The sequence below is a fragment of the Ahaetulla prasina genome, chromosome 3 (genome assembly GCF_028640845.1).
Source record: "Ahaetulla prasina isolate Xishuangbanna chromosome 3, ASM2864084v1, whole genome shotgun sequence".
Taxonomy (NCBI): domain Eukaryota; kingdom Metazoa; phylum Chordata; class Lepidosauria; order Squamata; family Colubridae; genus Ahaetulla; species Ahaetulla prasina.
In genome coordinates this window covers 104,417,733-104,437,947 of record NC_080541.1, presented here as the reverse complement: position 1 = coordinate 104,437,947, position 20,215 = coordinate 104,417,733, and the positions used below count along the sequence as shown (strand labels likewise).

At 40.4% G+C, this 20,215-nt stretch overlaps 1 protein-coding gene across 2 annotated transcripts; it reads right to left on the bottom strand.

The window, feature by feature from the left end:
- Positions 1–20,083, bottom strand: UBE2QL1 (ubiquitin conjugating enzyme E2 Q family like 1). Of its 2 annotated transcripts, XM_058178681.1 has the most exons (3): positions 19,496–20,083; positions 18,118–19,085; positions 1–1,328 (listed from the first exon to the last, which is right to left on the bottom strand). In XM_058178681.1, the coding sequence occupies exons 2-3, from the start codon at positions 18,919–18,921 to the stop codon at positions 1,197–1,199; spliced, it is 936 nt and encodes a 311-aa protein (XP_058034664.1). In that variant the 5' UTR covers positions 18,922–19,085; positions 19,496–20,083; the 3' UTR covers positions 1–1,196. The 2 variants fall into 2 exon arrangements, with proteins under 2 accessions (XP_058034664.1, XP_058034663.1); XM_058178680.1 differs by having other exon boundaries at positions 18,118–20,083.
- Between the last annotated feature and the right edge of the window lie 132 nt (positions 20,084–20,215).

The window sequence follows — 20,215 nt, the reverse complement described above, 5'->3', positions numbered from 1 at the left end:
AATGGTTCAACTGATTTTATTTAGAATGGGTCCAATGCAATTTTCCATTTGGGTTCCACATTTCAGATTCACCCTTTGTATTCCTCAGAACACTATAGGAAGGCTTAAAAATCAGTTTAATATAAGAAGGAATGTGAATCCTTAGTACCTGCTGGACATTTATATACGTTTCTGACACGGGACTCAAATGTACTTGTTTTTTATGTTGTCAAAAGGAAATCCAGGCATGCAAATAATTCTAAAGATGCCTCATTTAAAAAAAAACAACTGACTTAGCTTTTGTAACAGGTCTATCATTTCAAGCTGAATACCATGCATTTAAGGTTAAGCCTTCTGCAATCTACTTTTGGCCATTGCAGAAGTGAACAGGAAAATACGCTCACCCTACTGGGAAGATGAGAATTATTTGGCCACCAGTTCCTTGCAATCTCCCACTTATGGGCTCCTCTAATTTCTACCTGACCTTCATGGGATCAGACCGATTTTACTGGTGAACAATTGCACTCCACATATCACGTAGCTAGCACATTTTGACCAACGGAGTGTTTTTCGTTTTAAATACTGGTCTGTGTCTTTGCTAGAATCCTGACTTTTTTTTTAAAAAAAATGAACATAAGGTCATGTTACAGAGCACAAATGAGGTCTAAAATTCAGCCACAGCAGACCACAGCTCCACAGAAAACACATCTTCAAGGTAGGTTGACCTGCTTGAAAAAAGAGATTAAAAACAGCACAGCAAACATGGATCTTCAATGCACTGCTTCCCTAATTAAATATTAACGGCTTCATTTCACATTTAAATGAATTAAGCATCAATGGATGGAATTTCCACTACCACCAGTTGCTGTTGCTGTGCCATGGGAAAAAGCAGGTGACAATGTGGCTCAGATGGAAGAAGGGGGACATGGTTGTAGGGGCAAGTGATCTTAGCATCTGCACTAAAGTGACGTAAGATGATCCATCGATCATTCACCAGTTTCAAAATATAATCTTCTAACGCATTTCCCTTCCTTTCCTTTGTAAACAGATCTGCTCATAAATAATTTGGATGTCTCCATGACATTCATGATACTTAACAGAAGCTGAAGTAGAAAAGGATGGATGTGGTATACAGCATCGAGAAAATGTCAAAAAGTACTTCATTTTTGTGGTTGAGTTGTGTTGTTTAGCGTCTGATGAGTGGGTTGCAAGTTGTATCAGCCGTCAGACACGGGAGGAGTGACCCATCCATATTTTTCATGGGTCTTCACCAAGCTCTTAAAAGTTGCTTCAGCTTCCTTACGACTAAAGGACTTTTTAGATTTTCCAGCTTTTCTGCAGATGCGACCCTGAATGAAAGAAAATAACCAAGAGAAAAAAATTAGGAATCTGGTATTCCACAGACACTGGCAATAATACCACAATGCATTAGTTATTGGGGCTTTCCATTTGCAAAACTTCTCTTTACTGGAAAACGCATTGATGATTATTATTTTTTTTACCACAAATTTCTCTAGCTGTCCCACCCATTACTTTCTATGATTCTGGCTCACTTCTGCCTTTTTTTCCCCCCTGGAGAAACTGTCAGAAATGCATGGGAGTACAACTATTTACCACATTTACTTTCTAAGTGTTCCAGAGAGCTATTATTATAAATAGAAAAGAATGCAAGAAGCTGTTATTTTACTTTGTATTGTGCCAGTTTCTTATTTGCACATTTTGAAGTCTAAATACATGAAATCGGGTGGAAATGCAACCTGTTGCCTATCCTTTTGTAGACTGCTTTGTATTGTTACTACACACTTGTCAAAGACTATGTGGAAAGAATCAGAAGGAAACAACACAGTAATTTAGAACTTTAAAAAACGTTTCACCCATATTTCTAAAAAGGCATTAATTCATAGCTCTACCATCTGTCCTGAAAGTCTTTAGAGAAAAGATGTCACATCCCTAATAGTCATCTCCAGGCCTCATGCCTTTGCTTCAATGTCACTGTGTTCTGCCCACCTAACACCCATGTTACATCTGCTAGTAACCCACTCAACATTATTCCTCCCTTGGAATGTAAGAACTGGCATAATAAAAGCATTATCCCCTTCTTGCTCCTTCAAAATTGTATTTTGGAAAAAAGGTAAAAGTCTTTAAAATGCACTATCCTCTAATTCTGTGTGCAAATGCTGGCAGTGTATGTGAAGTTTTCTTAAATGTTGGCTTCTTAAAATGTTGATCATTTTTAAAGGGCAGCGTAAGACAGTTTTATCTGTGAAATGGAAGATTCTATGCAAAAGACCCACAGTTGGAATGATAACAGCAACAACAAAACAACAATAACAACAATCTTTATTCTTTGCACGTTCTTCATCCCTTGATAGGGGTGGCTCAAGTGGCTAGGACACTGAGCTTGTCGATCGAAAGGTCGGCAACTCAGCGGTTCAAATTCCTAGTGCTGCCGTGTAATGGGGTGAGCTCCCGTTACTTGTCCCAGCGTCTGCCAACCTAGCAGTTTCGAAAGCACATAAAAATGCAAGTAGAAAAAATAGGGACCACCTTTGGTGGGAAGGTAACAGCGTTCCGTGCGCCTTTGGCGTTGAGTCATGCTGGCCACATGACCACGGAGACGTCTTCGGACAGCGCTGGCTCTTCGGCTTTGAAACGGAGATGAGCACCGCCCCCTAGAGTCGGTAATGAGTAGCACGTATGTGCGAGGGGAACCTTTACCTTTACCACCCCTTGATATCTTTGTAAGCCATTTTTTGCGGTGTGAAGGAAGAAGTATATTTTACTGAAAGTTGATCAAATTTCTTCAAGTTTTCTTTGCATGATATGGCAATGGCTTGCAACGTCCTTTTTTTCCAGGATTTTTAAAATGTTAAGTCAAGTCTGCAGCTTGGACCTTCCAGATGGGGTTTATTCCACTACTAATGAAAGCCAACCTGATTAGCATTCTTAATCAGCTAAAGTCACATAAATGCCGCCATTTGGTTCATCAACTAAAACATTAAGACCCTTGAATATAAAGATTAAGAACACCCAAGTATGAGATGCAGAATACACAACTCTTTTTCTGTAGAGAGGGGTATCTTAAAAACGCTAGACTGATTCAGCAAATTCCAACAACATTGATTATAATATGATCACCATGAGATCCTAAAGTGTTATTTTGTTTTTCTATGCAATTTTAAATAGATCTTAGTAGGAAACAGCACTTGGCTAACCTGGTTTGGGTTCTGAAACAGCAGTAGGGTCTGTTTAATACTTGGATGGGAGATTTCCAGAGAATATAAAAGTTGTAGACTGAGAAGTTAAACAATTATCCTGGACAAAGGCAATGGAAAAGTGCTTTTGGGGCATGTCCATGAAGTCAAGAGTCAAGGTTTATATAAAGCACACTTTATTTAATATATGTACACTACTTTAGTCTTATGCCACTTTGAAAGAAACCCCAAACTGCTGTTTGCTAGAATTTTGTAATGAACCCTGGCATCAGAGGATTACAGTAGCCAGAATTCCCCAAGAAAATCTTATCCTTAGGTCTAAGGTGTAGTAACAAAGGAGATGTTCAGGGACATGAATTTCAGAAGGGTTAAGTTAAGAGGCAAAGAGAAGGGACAAGTAAATAAACAAAGAAATAAAGAGTGTAAGACAAAGTTGACAGCCAGTTTATTCAACCAGCAAATTGGAACTGTCACATACACATGCGCACGAAATACTACCTGTATGAGGCAATATCCTGCAGGAAGTATAGTGGAGAAAATAAACCAAACACACAAAATGGAGACTATTCCTCCCAGCTCCATCTTTTTGGCTATGACCAGGATCAAACCCAGTTCATCTCTGCTTAATCCCATCAAACCCCAAATTGACCTTCCCTGGCACTATAGTTTTAGTTTAACAGAAATCTGTAGGAAACTCTGAACTTATGAAACCACTTTGTCTCTGTTTGCTTCTCTGTATTCTAGGATCTCTATGGGTCTTTTCCAACTACTGAATTAAATTATATTATATATAAAATTATAAAATATATAATTATATATTTATGATCCATGGATCCTTCAAATGGCAGAAGGCATGAAATTGCTGTTCCTCACTGTGAATCTGTATCATTTCTTCCCAGTCACATTCCCCCAGAATCACCACTTTCATCAGGAAATGAAGCCTCATAGATATACACCCCTTAAGGTTGGACTTAAGGTGTTGGACAGGTTTGGAATAAGGGGAAAAACACTAGTTTAGTGACAGTTCAGTTTATGATAACTTAAGGCTGTTTCCCAAAGGGCTGGAGATGACATCATGGAAATGTGGGAGAACATTCCTGTTGCCAAGGAGCATCAGTGTTGTGGGTAGATGGAAGTGGGGACATGGCCCAAGAGTGACTCAGAATGTGCAGTGAAATGAATGAGGACAGGTGTTTGAACGTGAACACCTCTCCTACCTACCTCCTCTCCTAGCTGAAAAGAGGGAGACTTAATAAGGAAGCAAACAATGGATTGGATGTAGAATTGGATTGAATTGATTGGATATAGAAGGGATCTGAGAGAAAAGGAATGGTAATATGGAAAGCTGCTTTCACATTCTCTATCTTTGGGGATCTTTGGAGAAAAATTGGCTGCTTATAAACAAATGCTATGAACTTCCTGAAAAGGTTTACCATTCAGGAATGACTTGTTTTAACCATGCCAGGTTCATACGTAATCACAATACTTAATGATCCAATTTCAACTTCATACTAGGCCAAAATCTAACAAACTTCATCAAAAGTGACAAATGCTTCATCCTTCTTAGAATTGCCATGCATGGTGGGGGGGAGGGAGAGAATAATCACTTAATGATAATTGCTTGTTCATGGCACCTGCAGTCAGTTTTGTTTTTCAAAACAGTGGCTGGAGTAACTGATCTGTGTTCTTATGAGCTGTTTGATTGACTGGAAATATTCTACCTTTCTGAAAGTATCATTCTCACCAAACTGAATTAATCTGCAATGAAAATCCTGGAGAAAGTTCTACAATGATTGCACTGACTTTGGGGCATGTTAACTGGAGGAAGAGCTCACCAGTGCTCAGGAGGATTTTAAATGTATCAATTTTACTGCTTATATGTCCCTAGCATCATAAAGTTCTTTATGGGAAAAGTGCTTGTTTCACAAAAGACATGTGTGTTGGCTTTTCTGTATGGTTTTATATACTGCCCATTAAGCAGATTGAAAGCATGCAACTGTGAATAGGTAAAAAGGTACCACTTTGATGGGAAAGTAATAGTGTTCCATGAGCTTCATTATGCTGGCCACGACTACGGAAAAGGGTCTTCAGACAATGTTGGCTCCCTTGGCTAAGGAACAGAGATGAGTACTGCCCCCTAGAGTTGGACATAACTGGACAGGGGAAACCTTTACCTTTACCTGTGGTTTTATAAATCCCCTGCTCTCTGCTGAAGAAATGAATTTTTTAATGAGATTTCTGTTTAGGCATAATGAAGCAGTAAGATTTTGATAATAAAACACTATGCGGAATAAGAAAAGACCGGGACTTCAGTATTTAATCCTTGAAAATAAAGGACATATTGCACAGAAAAACCCCTTCGTTATTCATCTTGAGCAGTTCACACATATACATATACATATACATACACACACACACACATACACACACACCGGAAGCAGAAAGCTGGCTGATTTACTATTTTGGTTTTTAATATCCCTAATCTCATTAATTTGAATATGAAACCCTCTTGGCAATTCTGCTCATAAACTCAAATTCCAGGCCATAGGACACCTTCTAGCATTTGCTGGGAGCAATTTCTTTGGTGCACTCTCAAGGCTTCCCCCTTATGAGTCTATTCCTAGAACTCACATGACAAGGCAGTTGCTGCAGAAATGGTCCTATTGCATCCAATTTGCAATAACAAGCTGGGAGTGTTCCTGCCTGTGCTCTCCCCCCACTCACCTTCCCTTTCCTCAGCAGGTTATTCCTAGGATGTTGTAATTCCCACTGTTACTGCATAAAGGGCCATGCATTAAGCAGACCATCTTCAATTTTCCAGGATAGCTGACAACAGCTGAATATTCATATTTAAGCAATGTTGAATGCATAATTAAATTTAAAAAATAAACATTACAACTTCCTCTATTGTAACTATGTTAACTATTTAAAAGTTACCTGAAAAGGAGAATTCCATAAAATCAGAATTGCTTACTTAGTCCTGTCAGATTTTGATTCCCCTGCTATTTAAAGTTAATTATAAATTTTATATTCGATAGTGATTTCTGACTTGATTGCAGCATTAACTTGATTTTTTCCCTCCATTACCTGAACATATTCAAAATAGGGTAAGGCATATACGAACAAGGGCCAACACACTATCATTAAAAAAAATGATAACACATAAAATGAGATTGTTGCTACAATCTGAGCTATCCATTCAGAAACTGGGTTTAGAAACATAGGTATTTAAGAAAAACATGAAAAGCAAAGGGTAAAGAGACAATCTAAAGCAGCGGTCCCCAATCTTTCTGGCTTGGCGGCCCAGCGCAGGGCAGGGAGAAGAGGGGATTGCTCTGTGCAAGTTGTAAGCATGTGAACACTTGCGCACAGCTTCATTTATGCAAGCAAAAGACGCCTGTGCCTACACAAGTCAGCATTCGCCGCAAACGCCTGCTGCTCACACGAGTGGAGCTTTGCACATGAGCACAAGTGCCTACAACACACGTGGACCTTCATGCACGAACACAAGTGCCTGTCACTCGTGCGAGAGTGGAGTTGCATGCATCTTTCCCACTGCTCACGCGGGGCAGCTGTGCATGGGTACTCTCCTGCTGCTTGTGCAGCCCAGTTTCAAATGGGCTGCGGCCCAGTTGGGGACCCCTGATCTAAAGTACAACAGGGAAGATATGACATTCCCTGACCAGAAAGCCTATGAGGGAAAGACTCTTATTTGCACTCATGTTATTCAGAAACCCACCTTCAGAAGCTAAAAGCTTGAAATCAAACAACTCCCAATTTCTGTTTGTCTGGTATCTGCAGCACCCCAAAACTATTTCAATTTTTTAAAACTGCTGAAACTTTGCTAGATTCAGCAATGCACATATCCAATGAGATTTCAAAAATTTGCCTGAAATATATTGGCTGGTTTGATTCATTGATTCTGCAAGTAGTTTCCCCCCACCCCCAAATTATCTATCTTGTTCTGAAATTTACTTTACATCGTAGCTACATAACGAAAGATATGAATTATTAAAGAACGTTTGCTTACACTCATTATTTACTAGAGTATGGTGTAGAATTTTATGGCCTTGAAAATAAGGAAAGTAAGAAGAATTTATTGGTGTTTATGTATATGTCTGTGTGTGTGTATGTATATTCACAAACACACAAACAACATATACAAACACACAAGTTCTTTCAGTTTCAAGTTCTTTTTAATTCCAATAAATCCTGTCTATAATCAGTTGTGTACAAATCCTGCTATTATCAGCATGGTTCAGCCAAGCATAATAATGATAGTTTATATGTCCAAATGTTACTGAATTTATGAGCTTTCTATGTTCCTTGCAACCCTTCTTACCATAGAATTTTTACTCCTTTTTGGAGCTTTATTCAGAAAAAAAAACCCCCAAACAAAATAGCTCCCTCCCTTGAGCCATGAAGCTCTTTCTTGAAATACCATTATCTGCACTCCTGTTTTTGTTCTGTAGAGGAAGAATGATTCTACTCCCCTCTATTCTGTACTCTGCTTTATAAAATAATTATGACGCAGTCCTTTTAGGCAGAAAACAACACTACAGGAATGCTGGTGGCGCAATGGTTAGAATGCAGTATTGCAGGCTAACTCTGCCCACCCCGCAGCCTGGAGTTTGATCCTGACAGGCTCAAGGCTGACTCAGCCTGTTCTGACCTGGCTCCCAAACACAACAAACCCTCTGTAGTTAAATCAATGATTCCTTTATCAGGAGCTCCAGCAGCCCTGGCAAAAAGTCTCTCTCTCACAGCAGGTTAACAAGTCTGTCTGGCTGGGAGATGAATAGTTGTCTGCCATGCCTATTCAACTTTGCCCTCTGCCTTTTATCCTCAGAGCTAGGGTCGGGCTTTGGTAGCAGCAGTGGCTCTTCCGTCCCAAAGATCAGTCTATAGATTTCCACTGCTCTCCTCTCCTCTGCGTTCTGCACATCCGCGCATCAGGCACCGGACCCAGCTGTTCCTCCTCTTTCCCACCAGCCACCTACAGACCTGGGGGCTGTTGACTCTCCATCTGAGGGTTGATGGACACCCCAGACTCTGCCTCTGTCTCTATCTCTGACAGTTCCATTCCCTCTTCCCCCTCAGAGCTCTCAGGTTGCCTTGATGCTCGCCCTGTCTCCCACACTGCCTCCCACACCGCCTCCGCATCTGATTTGGCTGCTGGACGGGCCAGTGGCCAACAGGCTACAACACAGCCTTCCATCTTTCCGAAGTCGGTAAAATGAGGATCCAGATTGTTGGGGGCAATATGATGACATTTGTAAACTGATCAGAAATAGCTGTAAAGCACTACAAAATGGTATATAAGTCTAAGTGCTATTAATATTACAAAGTTGGTCCTTGAGACACTATTCCTATATCATTAAGTTTTACCTGCAATTCAACCAAATCACGAATTGATCCTAAAATTAGATTTGGAATGGTCACCTTGTGAAAGAATGGGCTGCAGGCTTATATTATTTCTATTTTTTTAAAAGAAAGCCATCAGGATATTTGTAGTACCCAAAAGCATTCTGGAAATAAAGATTATTTTTGAAGTTGGCACTCTGCCTTGCCATATGTTATAACTTCCCATTATATTTTCCTTTTAAAAAAAATCTAAAACAAAATCTAATGGACTCTGAAGTTTGGCAAGTATTATAGGAGGTCTCTGGAGATATTACACTAGAGACCAAATTTTATGTAATTTCCATTCATTTCAGTGCTGCCTGCACCAGAGAACATCCTGCCAGATTTTACTCCTTATTTTATACACTTATTCAGAAATAACAGACTTAAATGGAAATTCTGAATATACATGCACTGAAACCCTTCTGCTGTCAAGATAATTTCATGGGAATTATAGCTTGTTGATCATGGCCAATGTTAATCACGATTACTAAATGACACTTTAACATTCCAAGTATAGTTTGACTGTTAAACAAAGAGAGCACGCCATAGAAGAGGCAATCATAAATTATATATTATTCTGCATATGTTCTGGATTATAATCCTTCTATAATAATCTCCTTTCGCTCGACATGATGACTAGAGCTGTTGGGAACTTCTGGAGATCACTAGGTTCTTTTGAGCCCTGGTAGTAAGCTTCCTAGGGATGCGGTGGCTCAGGGGCTAGGACGTTGAGCTTGTCGATCGAAAGGTCGGCAGCTCAGCGGTTCAAATCCCTAGTGCTGCCGTGTAACGGGGTGAGCTACCTTTACTTGTCCCAGCTTCTGCCAACCTAGCAGTTTTGAAAGCACGTAAAAATGCAAATAAAAAAAATAGTGACCACCTTTGGTGGGAAGGTAACAGCATTCCGTGCGCCTTTGGTGTTGAGTCATGCCAGCCACATGACCACGGAGACATCTTCGGACAGCGCTGGCTCTTTGGCTTTGAAACCGAGATGAGCACTGCCCCCTAGAGTTGGCAACGACTAGCACATGTGTGCGAGGGGAACCTTTACCTTTACCTTAATACGCTTCCTTAGTTTCAGCTGGCCATTTTTAGACGGGCATGTTGAGCTCCCCAATCTATAATTTAGATGACCTGGACATCAGCTCCCACCCAGAATTCTCAGCCAACATGATGGTATTTTAAGAGATAAAATACAAAACTCAGGTACCTAGCTGGCAAAACCTGGAATAAGTGATCCTCTTGTCTTATGTATTTTTAAAAAAAACTATCAGCATTGCCTAATTAAGATGATAAATTATTCTAAAGATACTATAAAGGGATACAAGATGTCAACTTACAAAGATAACACAAAAATGACTACAATACTGTACATTTCAACATCTCTCCTGGCAGATGAGAAAAGAGAGTTGTAACAGAATCAGTGTTTCTCATACCGATCAGAGCTTTGGTACATACAGTCTGTCTTAGCAACAGAATGATCTCCATTATATAACGCAGAGCGGCTCTAAATGCTTGACAGCAGTTACTCAGATTATCATGAAATCATTGATCACCCTGAACTTTTAATACTGATGCCATTTTTAGTAAGAATAAAATACTCTGTACCTGTTTGCAGTAATGTATTTCATTTGTCTCCCTTGGCTGTTTAATAATACTGTATAAAAACAGGTACCCAGTTTTTCTATTAAAAATATAGGAAATGAAAACCAGTGGTTGAATTCCCTAGTGAAATATTGCAGGGTGAATAACACTAACAGAAACTGAATATGCCATTCTGTTCTGTTCTGAAAGAAGAGTCATTTATTTAAAGCAATCTTTTTCATTAGTAAATGTGTTTAGCATATAAACTTTAAAAAACTTCTATTGATTAGTCTTTGCCCCATCCTGAAAATCTAAGCAGTCTGTGCTATTTAGGAGACCTTAAAAAAGGCCACAGCTGTAGTCCATACAGGAATGCTGAACAAAATATCACAGAAAGCAAGGCCAACCAATTATCTACTGTTGCCATGAAAAGTCAGCAGTTGAGATCAACTTGAAGGAAATATTACAGTTTGTAATATTTTTAATCTAAAGAAAGTATTTTTCAGTTACAATATATAAACTTTACAGTATTTCCGATTCCCTTCTCCCACGTGATTAAAGAAATATTGAAAGCTTATGTTTAAAAATGCATTTTAAGTCACCATCCGGTTCAATTTTTAATTTTAAAATGCTCATTCTTTATTTATGTATTTGTGAAAGATAACCTTCCATTAAAAATGGAGTAAAGCTAGAACAAAAGAGTAAACCACTACATTGTTAAGGAATTGTGAATTTATTAGTTCACTCTCTTTTTTCAGTGATAGCTAGTTATTTGATCCCAGAGACTCAACGGAATCTGATCTCTTTGGGCAATACAGAGCAAAGCATAATCTCATTAAAATAAGAAGCATAAAAGCCATGAATTGAAGCCAAGATTAAGGAGATAAAGTTAATTTATCTTTAAGGTATCACAAGAGTCATTATCTGTTTTTGGAAGAGTAATGGTTGAGTCACAGAAAGCAATTAAGTAGAAGCCTATTTTGTACCGGTATTTGCCAGGCTATAAAAAACTCAAGCACAACCAATTTACATTACATATAAAGGGATATGAATTTAGTCAAGTAAGTAATGAAATATGACACATTTGTTTAATTAAATATGCAAACACTTCTCCCCAAAATGAATAAATATTTACAGAATATAAATATTTACAATACTTATATCAAGGAAACAAAATCCACAGTTCCTACTGAAGAATTTTGGAAATGGAGAAATAGGATTGTATTCAATGTCATACAATTTGTGGAAAAATGAGCATGGATTGCTTGCATCTATCATAATCTTGGATGAGGATCAAGGATTGCAGGAATGGAATATTATGAACCAAATGTACAATATTTTTTAAAATTTGAAAATCTATTTCCCTAAGGGTTTTCTCATAAAGGGTGGCAAAAAACACCACACTGCTTAATTTTTAGTCCTTGATAAATGAAAATCACTTTGAAAACACTTTGAAATCTGAGAAACTCATATTGTTTATTGTTCACCAGGCAAAAAAGTATTTTCTCACTAATGAAATATAATTTCATTGTGTTTTGGCAGACAAAACCTAGGTAAATGTATTCATATTTTTAAGTATGGAAGATGTACAATTTCAACTAAAGCAATACATATAGTTGTTTCAGAAAAGTTATAATTTAATAGAAACTTGATTTAAATCAATACACAAATTATTGTTTTGGTGACTGAATTAATACTTTTACTCATTTTAGAAAATAGTCATAGGCCACTATTTAATGGAATGTTGTTTATTGGTGCACTAATAATATATTCAAGGTGTTAATTTAGTAATTTATTATGCAGTATGCCTAGTTAGCCTAGTTATTTTCAATTTTTAGGTTATTTTCTAAAATATTTTACTTTTCAAGTTTTTTATTTTTATTTTTTACAAACTTATCAAATCAATACGTGAACAGTGTGGCACCTGGGTGTCATACATTCTAATACCAATAAAACTAGTAGAACTAATCATAGTTATTACATTCAATCAACTTATATATTTCTAATAATGGAACACATTTATATTAAATTGCAATCTGTCATTATTCAATTATTCCGTGTTTTCTCTTGTTATTACTTGAAAATATTTTACTTTTAACACTTTTAATTCTGTTTTTTTTAATTTGCATTTATATCCCGCCCTTCTCCGAAGACTCAGGGCGGCTTACACTATGTTAGCAATAGTCTTCATCCTATTTGTATATTATATACAAAGTCAACTTTTATTGCCCCCAACAATCTGGGTCCTCATTTTACCTACCTTATAAAGGATGCAAGGCTGAGTCAACCTTGGGCCTGGTGGGACTAGAACCTGCAGTAATTGCAGGCAGCTGTGTTAATAACAGACTGTCTTACCAGTCTGAGCCACAGAGGCACAGAGGTTGGATTTAATTCTATATAACCCTTCTACTAGAAAGCTGAAGACAACCAATAACCATTGGACATTGTCTCTCAATGGAAGAATATTATTGCAAGTGGGAGACTGACCTGATCTTTATAGTTCTCAACAACCAAAGGGAATTTGCTGCCGTCCTCTGTGCCATAAAAGGGACTGGCATAAGTGAGCTTAAAGTGGTTTGTAATAGAATAGAATAGAATTTTTATTGGCCAAGTGTGATTGGACACACAAGGAATTTGTCTTGGTGCATATGCTCTCAGTATACATAAAAGAAAAGATACGTTCATCAAGAATCATAAGGTACAACACTTAATGATAGTCATAGGGTACAAATAAGCACTCAGGAAACAATCAATATCAGTATAAATCGTAAGGATACAAGCAACAAAATTACAGTCATACAGTCATAAATGGAAGGAGATGGGTGATGGGAACAATGAGAAGATTAATAGTAGTGCAGATTTAGTAAATAGTTTGACAGTGTTGAGGGAATTATTTGTTTAGCAGAGTGATGGCATTCAGGAAAAAACTGTTCTTGTGTCTAGTTATTCTGGTGTGCAGTGCTCTATTGCATCATTTTGAAGATAGCAGTTGAAATAGTTTATATCCAGGATGTGGGGGGTCTGTAAATATTTTCACAGCCCTCTTCTTGATTCGTGCAGTATACAGGTCCTCAATGGAAGGCAGGTTGGTAGTAATTGTTTTTTCTGCAGTTCTAATTATCCTCTGAAGTCTCTGTCTGTCTTGTTGGGTTGCAGAACCGAACCAGACAGTTATAGAGGTGCAGATGACTGACTCAATAATTCCTCTGTAGAACTGTATCAGCAGTTTTTTGGGCACTTTGAGCTTTCTGAGTTGGCGCAGAAAGAACATTCTTTGTTGTGCTTTTTTGATGACTTTTTTGAAGTTAGCTGTCCATTTTAGATCTTGCGATATGGTAGAACCTAGAAATTTGAAGGTCTCTACTGTTGATACTGTGTTGTATAGTATTCTAAGAGGAGGAACTATGGAAGGGTATCTCCTAAAGTCTACCACCATTTCTACGGTTTTGAGTGTGTTCAGTTCCAGATTGTTCCGGCACAAGGCTAGTTGTTCAACCTCCCGTCTGTATGGGAATTCATCATTGTCTCAAATGAGACTGATCACTGTTGCGTCCTCTGCAAACTTCAGTAGTTTAACAGATGGATCGTTAAAGATGCAGTCATTGGTATACAGAGAGAAGTGGGGAGAGCACACAGCCTTGAGGGGGCCCCTGTGCTAACTGTACAGATATCTGATGTGATTCTGCTTAGCTTTACCTGCTGCTTCCTATTTGTTAGGAAACTTATGATCCACTTACAGGTGTGTTCAGGTAATGCTGGCCAACTTGGACTCTGATACACAGATAATCTTCAGGTTACAACCATTTGTTCAGCGACTGTTCAAAGTTATGATGGTCCTAAATGACCATCCTTGGGGTCCAGTCCTTGCAAGAAAACCTTGCAGTTTTCTTGCAATCATATAATCACAATTTGGCACTGCACACCAAAACAACTAGACACAAGGACAGTTTTTTCCTGAATGCCATCACTTTGCTTAACAATTAATTCCCACAACACTGTCAAATAATTTACTGTATTACTATTATTCCTCTCTTGCTTACTAATATCTATCTCTTCCCACTTTTTACCATAACCATGTTGCTTGTATCTTTCAATTATATTGTTTTTATTTGTTTCCTAGTATGATTTGATAGCTTATTAGTAACCTTGACTATCACTAAGTGCTGTTATCTTTTTATTCTTGATGTATTTTATTCTCCTTATGTACACTGAGAGCATATACACCTACGACAAATTCTTTGTGTGATCAATCATACTTGGCCAATAAGGATTTTTATTCTATTCTATTTCCAATGTTCCCTGCCAGCTTTTCACAAGCAAAGTCAATGGAAAGTTGGCAGGAAGATGGAAGTCGTGATCATATTAACGATCTGTGTGGCTCTCACTTAAAAATGGCAACTGGGACTGCTGAAATTGCTATTACTGAGCAATACAGTCACATGATGTCATGCTTTATGACTGTACTGATTAACACTGAAAATTCCAGTCCCAATTGCCATTATAACTCAAGCCTGTAATAAGGTACAGTGGGTTTTTCCTTTATGTAGACAGCAACAACTCTATTACAAAGGATTTGAGAGCTATAGTGCGAACTTAATAATCTGGCAAGGTTTTTGGCTACATATAGGAATCAATGACAGTACTCTTCAGTACTGTCTTCAGTACTCCCAACTGTTCCTGGCCAACTGGTTGGAACACATAGAAACACAGAACTTAAACTGTTAAATACTATGTAGATCTATAACAACCATCTAAATTCTCCATTTGGAAATTAACATAAATGAAAGAGGTCATTCAAGGTAGTTAAAAAGGAAAAAAAACCACCTCAGTTAACCACTTTGGATCTTATATTCTGTAGACAGTTTCAGGTAACTTATAATTTTTTAGCTAAATATGTACTATTATATAAAACATCCTGCTCAGTGTAAAACATCAACTTGCAATAAATGTAATATAAAATATGATAAAACACATCAAATATAAGCAATGACCATGCATCAGCATTATCCTGAGATGCTTTCAGCAAATCACAGCATGCTTTATTTTATTGTGTGGGGAGGTGAGGAGTAAGTGGAAAAAGCATTAGGAGAATAGGCACCATAGTGTGGGGGGGCGACTGTTTACTGATTGATGCTAATGAATATCTGTAAATAATCAGGAATAATTGAATGGGAGAAAATATCTGTTTGGGTATCCTATTCTTACCAGTTAACATGCAAACCTTAACTCTAGTGTATTAATAAGGGTAGCTTTGGCAGAGGGCCAACTTTCTTTTGCAGATCCTGCAGATATTAATGAGATAAATAAATAGATGTTACTATATATTATAAATTGGGTCGCTAGCGATGATTGCTGTAGTGTCTGCCATCAGAACAGACATGGCTGACCAAAGAAATCTCACTAAAGCCTCCAAAGATGTTTCAGAGGATTTGTGGACTTTTCGGATAAATCGTTGTAGTGGGGTATTTGAGTGAAGACAAAAAGAATGACCTCCTCCTTGCATGGTGGTTTAGTACGTAATACAAGACTGCAGCCAGAGCTGCATTTCAATGCAATTTTAAGATTCTATCCTTTCATTTAATAGGTTAATAAAGAGTAACTGATTTAGTCTTACGAGATTAATAGGCTTAATGTGCATTAACAGTTTAATTTTTAATGTATTTAAATATTTATTTTAATTTTTTTTATTTCTAAAATTTATACATTGCCTCAATCCACTCAAACTCTGGTCAGTTCACAGCAGATATAATAAAACACAAGTATGTAATTTAATATAGTAAGAATTTTTAAAAAATGATTTAAGAGCAGTCACCTGTTTATAGTCATTTTGTAAGCAGGTGAAAGTTTTTAGAGGTTAAAACTAAACAGTAATATTTCCAAGCCTTATGCTAAATGTTTAGTATAGGACTTGAGATATTGGACCAGCACAGGGGAGAGTTGAATTTGTGGTCCACTCTCAGCCATAGAAACTCATTGGGGGAATCTGAGTCAGTCCCTCTCAGCCCAACCTGCAGGGTAATTGTTCTAGAGAATAGGAAGGAGCACTATGTATTCAAATACTGTGAGCTCTTGAATTGAAGAGATATATAAATCTAATAAATAAATATGTAAAAAATAAAGGGCACAAGCTGACAGAAAAAAAAATTCAAAAGATTGCACCATTTCCTCCATTTCGATGGGATTTAAACTGAAGTATTCATTATACTGGGATTATTCTGGTATCATTCATTTGCCTATTGTACTTGTACTCCCTTGGTTCAACTGAACACATATTACATTACATATGCTTATTCACAAATTTACCTGTGTTATGGATTAAAAAAAATTCAAAGGATAAAGAGGCAGTTCTCCAGATCTGAGCCTCAACCAAGGTCCCAGGTAATCGGTGGGGCTGAGGGCTGGGGCTTCCTAGGCAGAGGCCTACCAGTGGCCTCCTTGCTGGCGGGCTAGCACTATTCAGTGGCTTCTGTGCCCCTTGGCCTACTAACCAAGGGAGAAGATCTAGCCCCTTAGGGAAAACATTTGTGGATTCCCGATTTAGAGCAAAGGTGTTGTGGCTCTGTCCTTCCAAAAGGAACCAATTAAATGACTACTTTACTGCATGAGGCCAATCACCTTATTAGTTCACCTTATTACAAGATCCTGGGTCTTACGCCCATAACTGTACACATGAATATGGTCCCCCTCACCATTTTTAGTCACCACAGTAGTAGTGACCTTTTGGTAAGGAATTGTGTAAGTTATTTTTCTACAGTCTATATTCCATCAATCAAGACTTCATTTGCTAAATCCTTGTGCTTTGAGACACAGTGGAAGTAAAAGGAGGTAAGTACATAACTAGTCTTTATTTACGTGTCAGATTAATTATACTACAATATTTTTGTTCTTTCTGTATGCCACAAATTGCCTTTTAATTAAACCAAAATAAAAATCCTTGAAACATTGTATAAAAGAAAATAACTACACAGGTTATCCACCTGTCCTTTCTCAAAAAGTGGTGAATCACAACAGACATTTCTTCCTACTTCCATAATTGCAAAGGCCAGCCAGCATGAAGTAAACCAGACTGTAGAAGTGTATGAAGACAATCTTGATGAAGATATGCAGCAGCAATTAAGAGAGGCTAAATAACAATTTAGTCTTGGGGAAGTGGACAACATGAGAAACAAACTTAGAACAACCCTGCCTTGATTCTGCTTGGTATAAGAGGAGACAGAAGGTAAACTTTGACAGGCTTTCAAGAATCTGCTCTTATATCCTATAACAATAAGGTACCATTTCTGTCCTCCTCATAGTGCCTGTTTTTGACCTGACCTATCGGTACCTCAAGCATAGTTTATGGGCTATGGACTCCACCTGTTGAGTACATGCTATTTACTACTTCATAAACTTCAGTGTATAAACATTGAAGGGTTGGGCTTACACAAAACACTAAGCCAAAGTCAAAGCCAAACCAGTTATACGGTTCGGTTTAACACACTCTATGAACTCAGCCCCCGATTAAATGTCTTATATAAGATCACCAGCAGGCTTATCTGTAGCCCAGCAATATTGATATATCTACTAATGAAGTCATGAGAGTCCTCTACAATGCGGCAGTGAAGCAAGCTGAGCCACATCTGGAGATTGTACAAGATAGCTGCAGCATCTTAGATAATCCAACACAAGCATTTAGCTAAAACTGGTCAAGATCAAGCCATTTCCAATCCAGCAAATTTCCCTTACTAAACAGGCAGAATGAAGTTGCCAGAAGATGTTTGCACTACTTTTAGGGGCCCTCAGAGAAAGCTCCCATGTTTCATCCGACCAGATTCCAATTCCATCAAGGCCGTCTCTCTCTCTCTCTCTCTCTCTCTCTCTCTCTCCTCTACCTAGCGGCCTCCCACCTGCAGCACCGCTAGTATTCCTCAGCAGCGAAGAGAAACTTCCTTACCTGGCCTTTCACAAGGCTAGCGGCAAACTGGCGCATGACAGCCTCAACGGTGTAGGCGCTTGACCATCCTCGGGGAGTGAGCAGCTCCATGCAGATGGCTCCGCCATCTAGGACATAGCCGTTCTCCAAGCGCGGGCTGAGCACCCGCATGAAAGGCGGCGCGAAGGGGAAGTTGTCTGGGAAGGTGAGGTTGAGAAGGATGTATTCGGTGTTGGTCTCCTTCATGTCCTGCCACAGCACCGAGTCCTTGTCCACCTGGTGCAGCTTCACGTTCCAGTCGAAGAGGCTCTCGTCCACAAGCTCCACCGAGATGAAGCGGTCGCTCAGGCGGGCGATGTCCTGCAGCTCTTTCATTAGCCGTCGGGTGCGCACTTGTGTGCAGTGCGCCTGCCGGCTGGCCGGCACCAAAGACGTGGAAACCAAGGCCGAGCCGGAGCGGCTAACACCGCTGCCGCCTCCTGAAGGTTGCTCCTTCCCGGAGCCCGCCTCCTTGCCGCCTCCGTGTTGCTGCGCTTTTTCTTTCCCGGCGTCGTGCGCCGCCGGCTGCTGCTTCGCCAGCTCCAAGACCTTCTTGGGTTTGTTGCGAGCGGGGCTACCGCCTCGGCTGCTGCAGCTCTCTCTGCTGGGGCTGCCGCAGCCGCTAGCCGGCGTGGCTTGCAGCTGCTGCTTATTCTTATGGTTGCTTTTGCCTCGCAAAGAGGAGCCCTGCTGGAGGCTGCCGCGCCGGTGATGGTGGTGCTTGGGATCCTCCGTGTCCCTATTGTGAAGGCGAATCAGTCCGATTTTCCGGAGTAGGGTAGCCATTCTCCAACGGCCTTTGGGGGGTCGCCGAAGCGGCAGGGCGAAACGCAGCTAGGCAAAGACGGGGAAGGGGGGAAGACGGACCTCAGATCGGCCACCTGTCCGACCTAATTATACCGGCGACCCCGAATCCCTCGGAGTTCCAAAGCCGATCGAAACAGAGGAAGCTGGAAGGACGGAGAAAGGGGAGGGTGAGGGGGATGCGGTCTGAATGGTACTTCTGGCCGGGTGGCTCCCCCAGCCTCTTTCCCCGCCGCTCAGATCCCTCCTTTCAGCAGCGCCGTCGGCAGCATTGCAGCATTCGAAGCGCCTTTCCCGGAATCACCAAAGCTCCGCGGCCGTGGCCATTGAATTCCCCCGTTGAAAAGGAGGGGAAGGCACCCCCAGCAGCCCCCTTTACCTCCGCCCACTCGCGCAGGCACGCTGCTGGTACCGCAGGAGGCCCCTCGCCTTCACAATAACCTTCAGGTCTTATTGACCGAAAATAAAAACGGGATCCTATCCAAGAATCATCCACACACACACGCACATACACGCTCCCTATTCTTTTTGCGCGAATCAAAAATCACCCACCCACCGGCGCAGAGCACAGCGAGGGGAGAGGAGGGATCCCAAGGCAGCTTCCCTTCCGCCCCGCTCCGCCGCTCGACAATGTCGGTCTGCTGGCAAATGTCCTCGCTAGCAAGCGGCGCTCCTTCTTCAACCGCGCTTGTGGCAAGCGGCACCGGTTGCCTTGCTCTCCTTTGTTCCTCCCTCAGGCTTCTCCCGCTTGGAAGCCGGCAGCCGGGACCGTTCAGGACTGAAGGCGTTTTACGCTCGGGATTTAAAAAAGAAAAAAGAAAGCGAGCTGTGGGAAGGGTTGGAGAGCTGTCTTCTTCTTGGCGCAAAAGAGGGCGACCTTCTTGAACGAGCCTGGCGTCCTGCCCTTTAGCTCACCTCTTCCACAGCAGAAGTGGGGGGAACCCGAGTCAGCCGCGCGGCGGACACCCCTCCTCCCCCTCCTCCCTTGCAGAGTCTGCCGCGCTTCTGCAGCGGATCTGACATTACTGGCGTTGGGGAGGAGAAAAAACCGGCCTAAACTCCACCCCGCTACTCTGTATGCTCACGAAGAGGACGTCCTAGGCAAAGGCTCACGTGGTGGCCGGCCGGGCTCCCCCTGGGTGGAGTGAAGTGGGAGCGAATGGGGATTATGTTGTGAGCGGCGGATGCGGGAGCGATGCGTGATTCTTTTCTCTTAGCCTCAAAGCGTCGGTTCCCTCACCCCCCCCCCGCGTTTTCTTCACCCTCTTCCGCAATC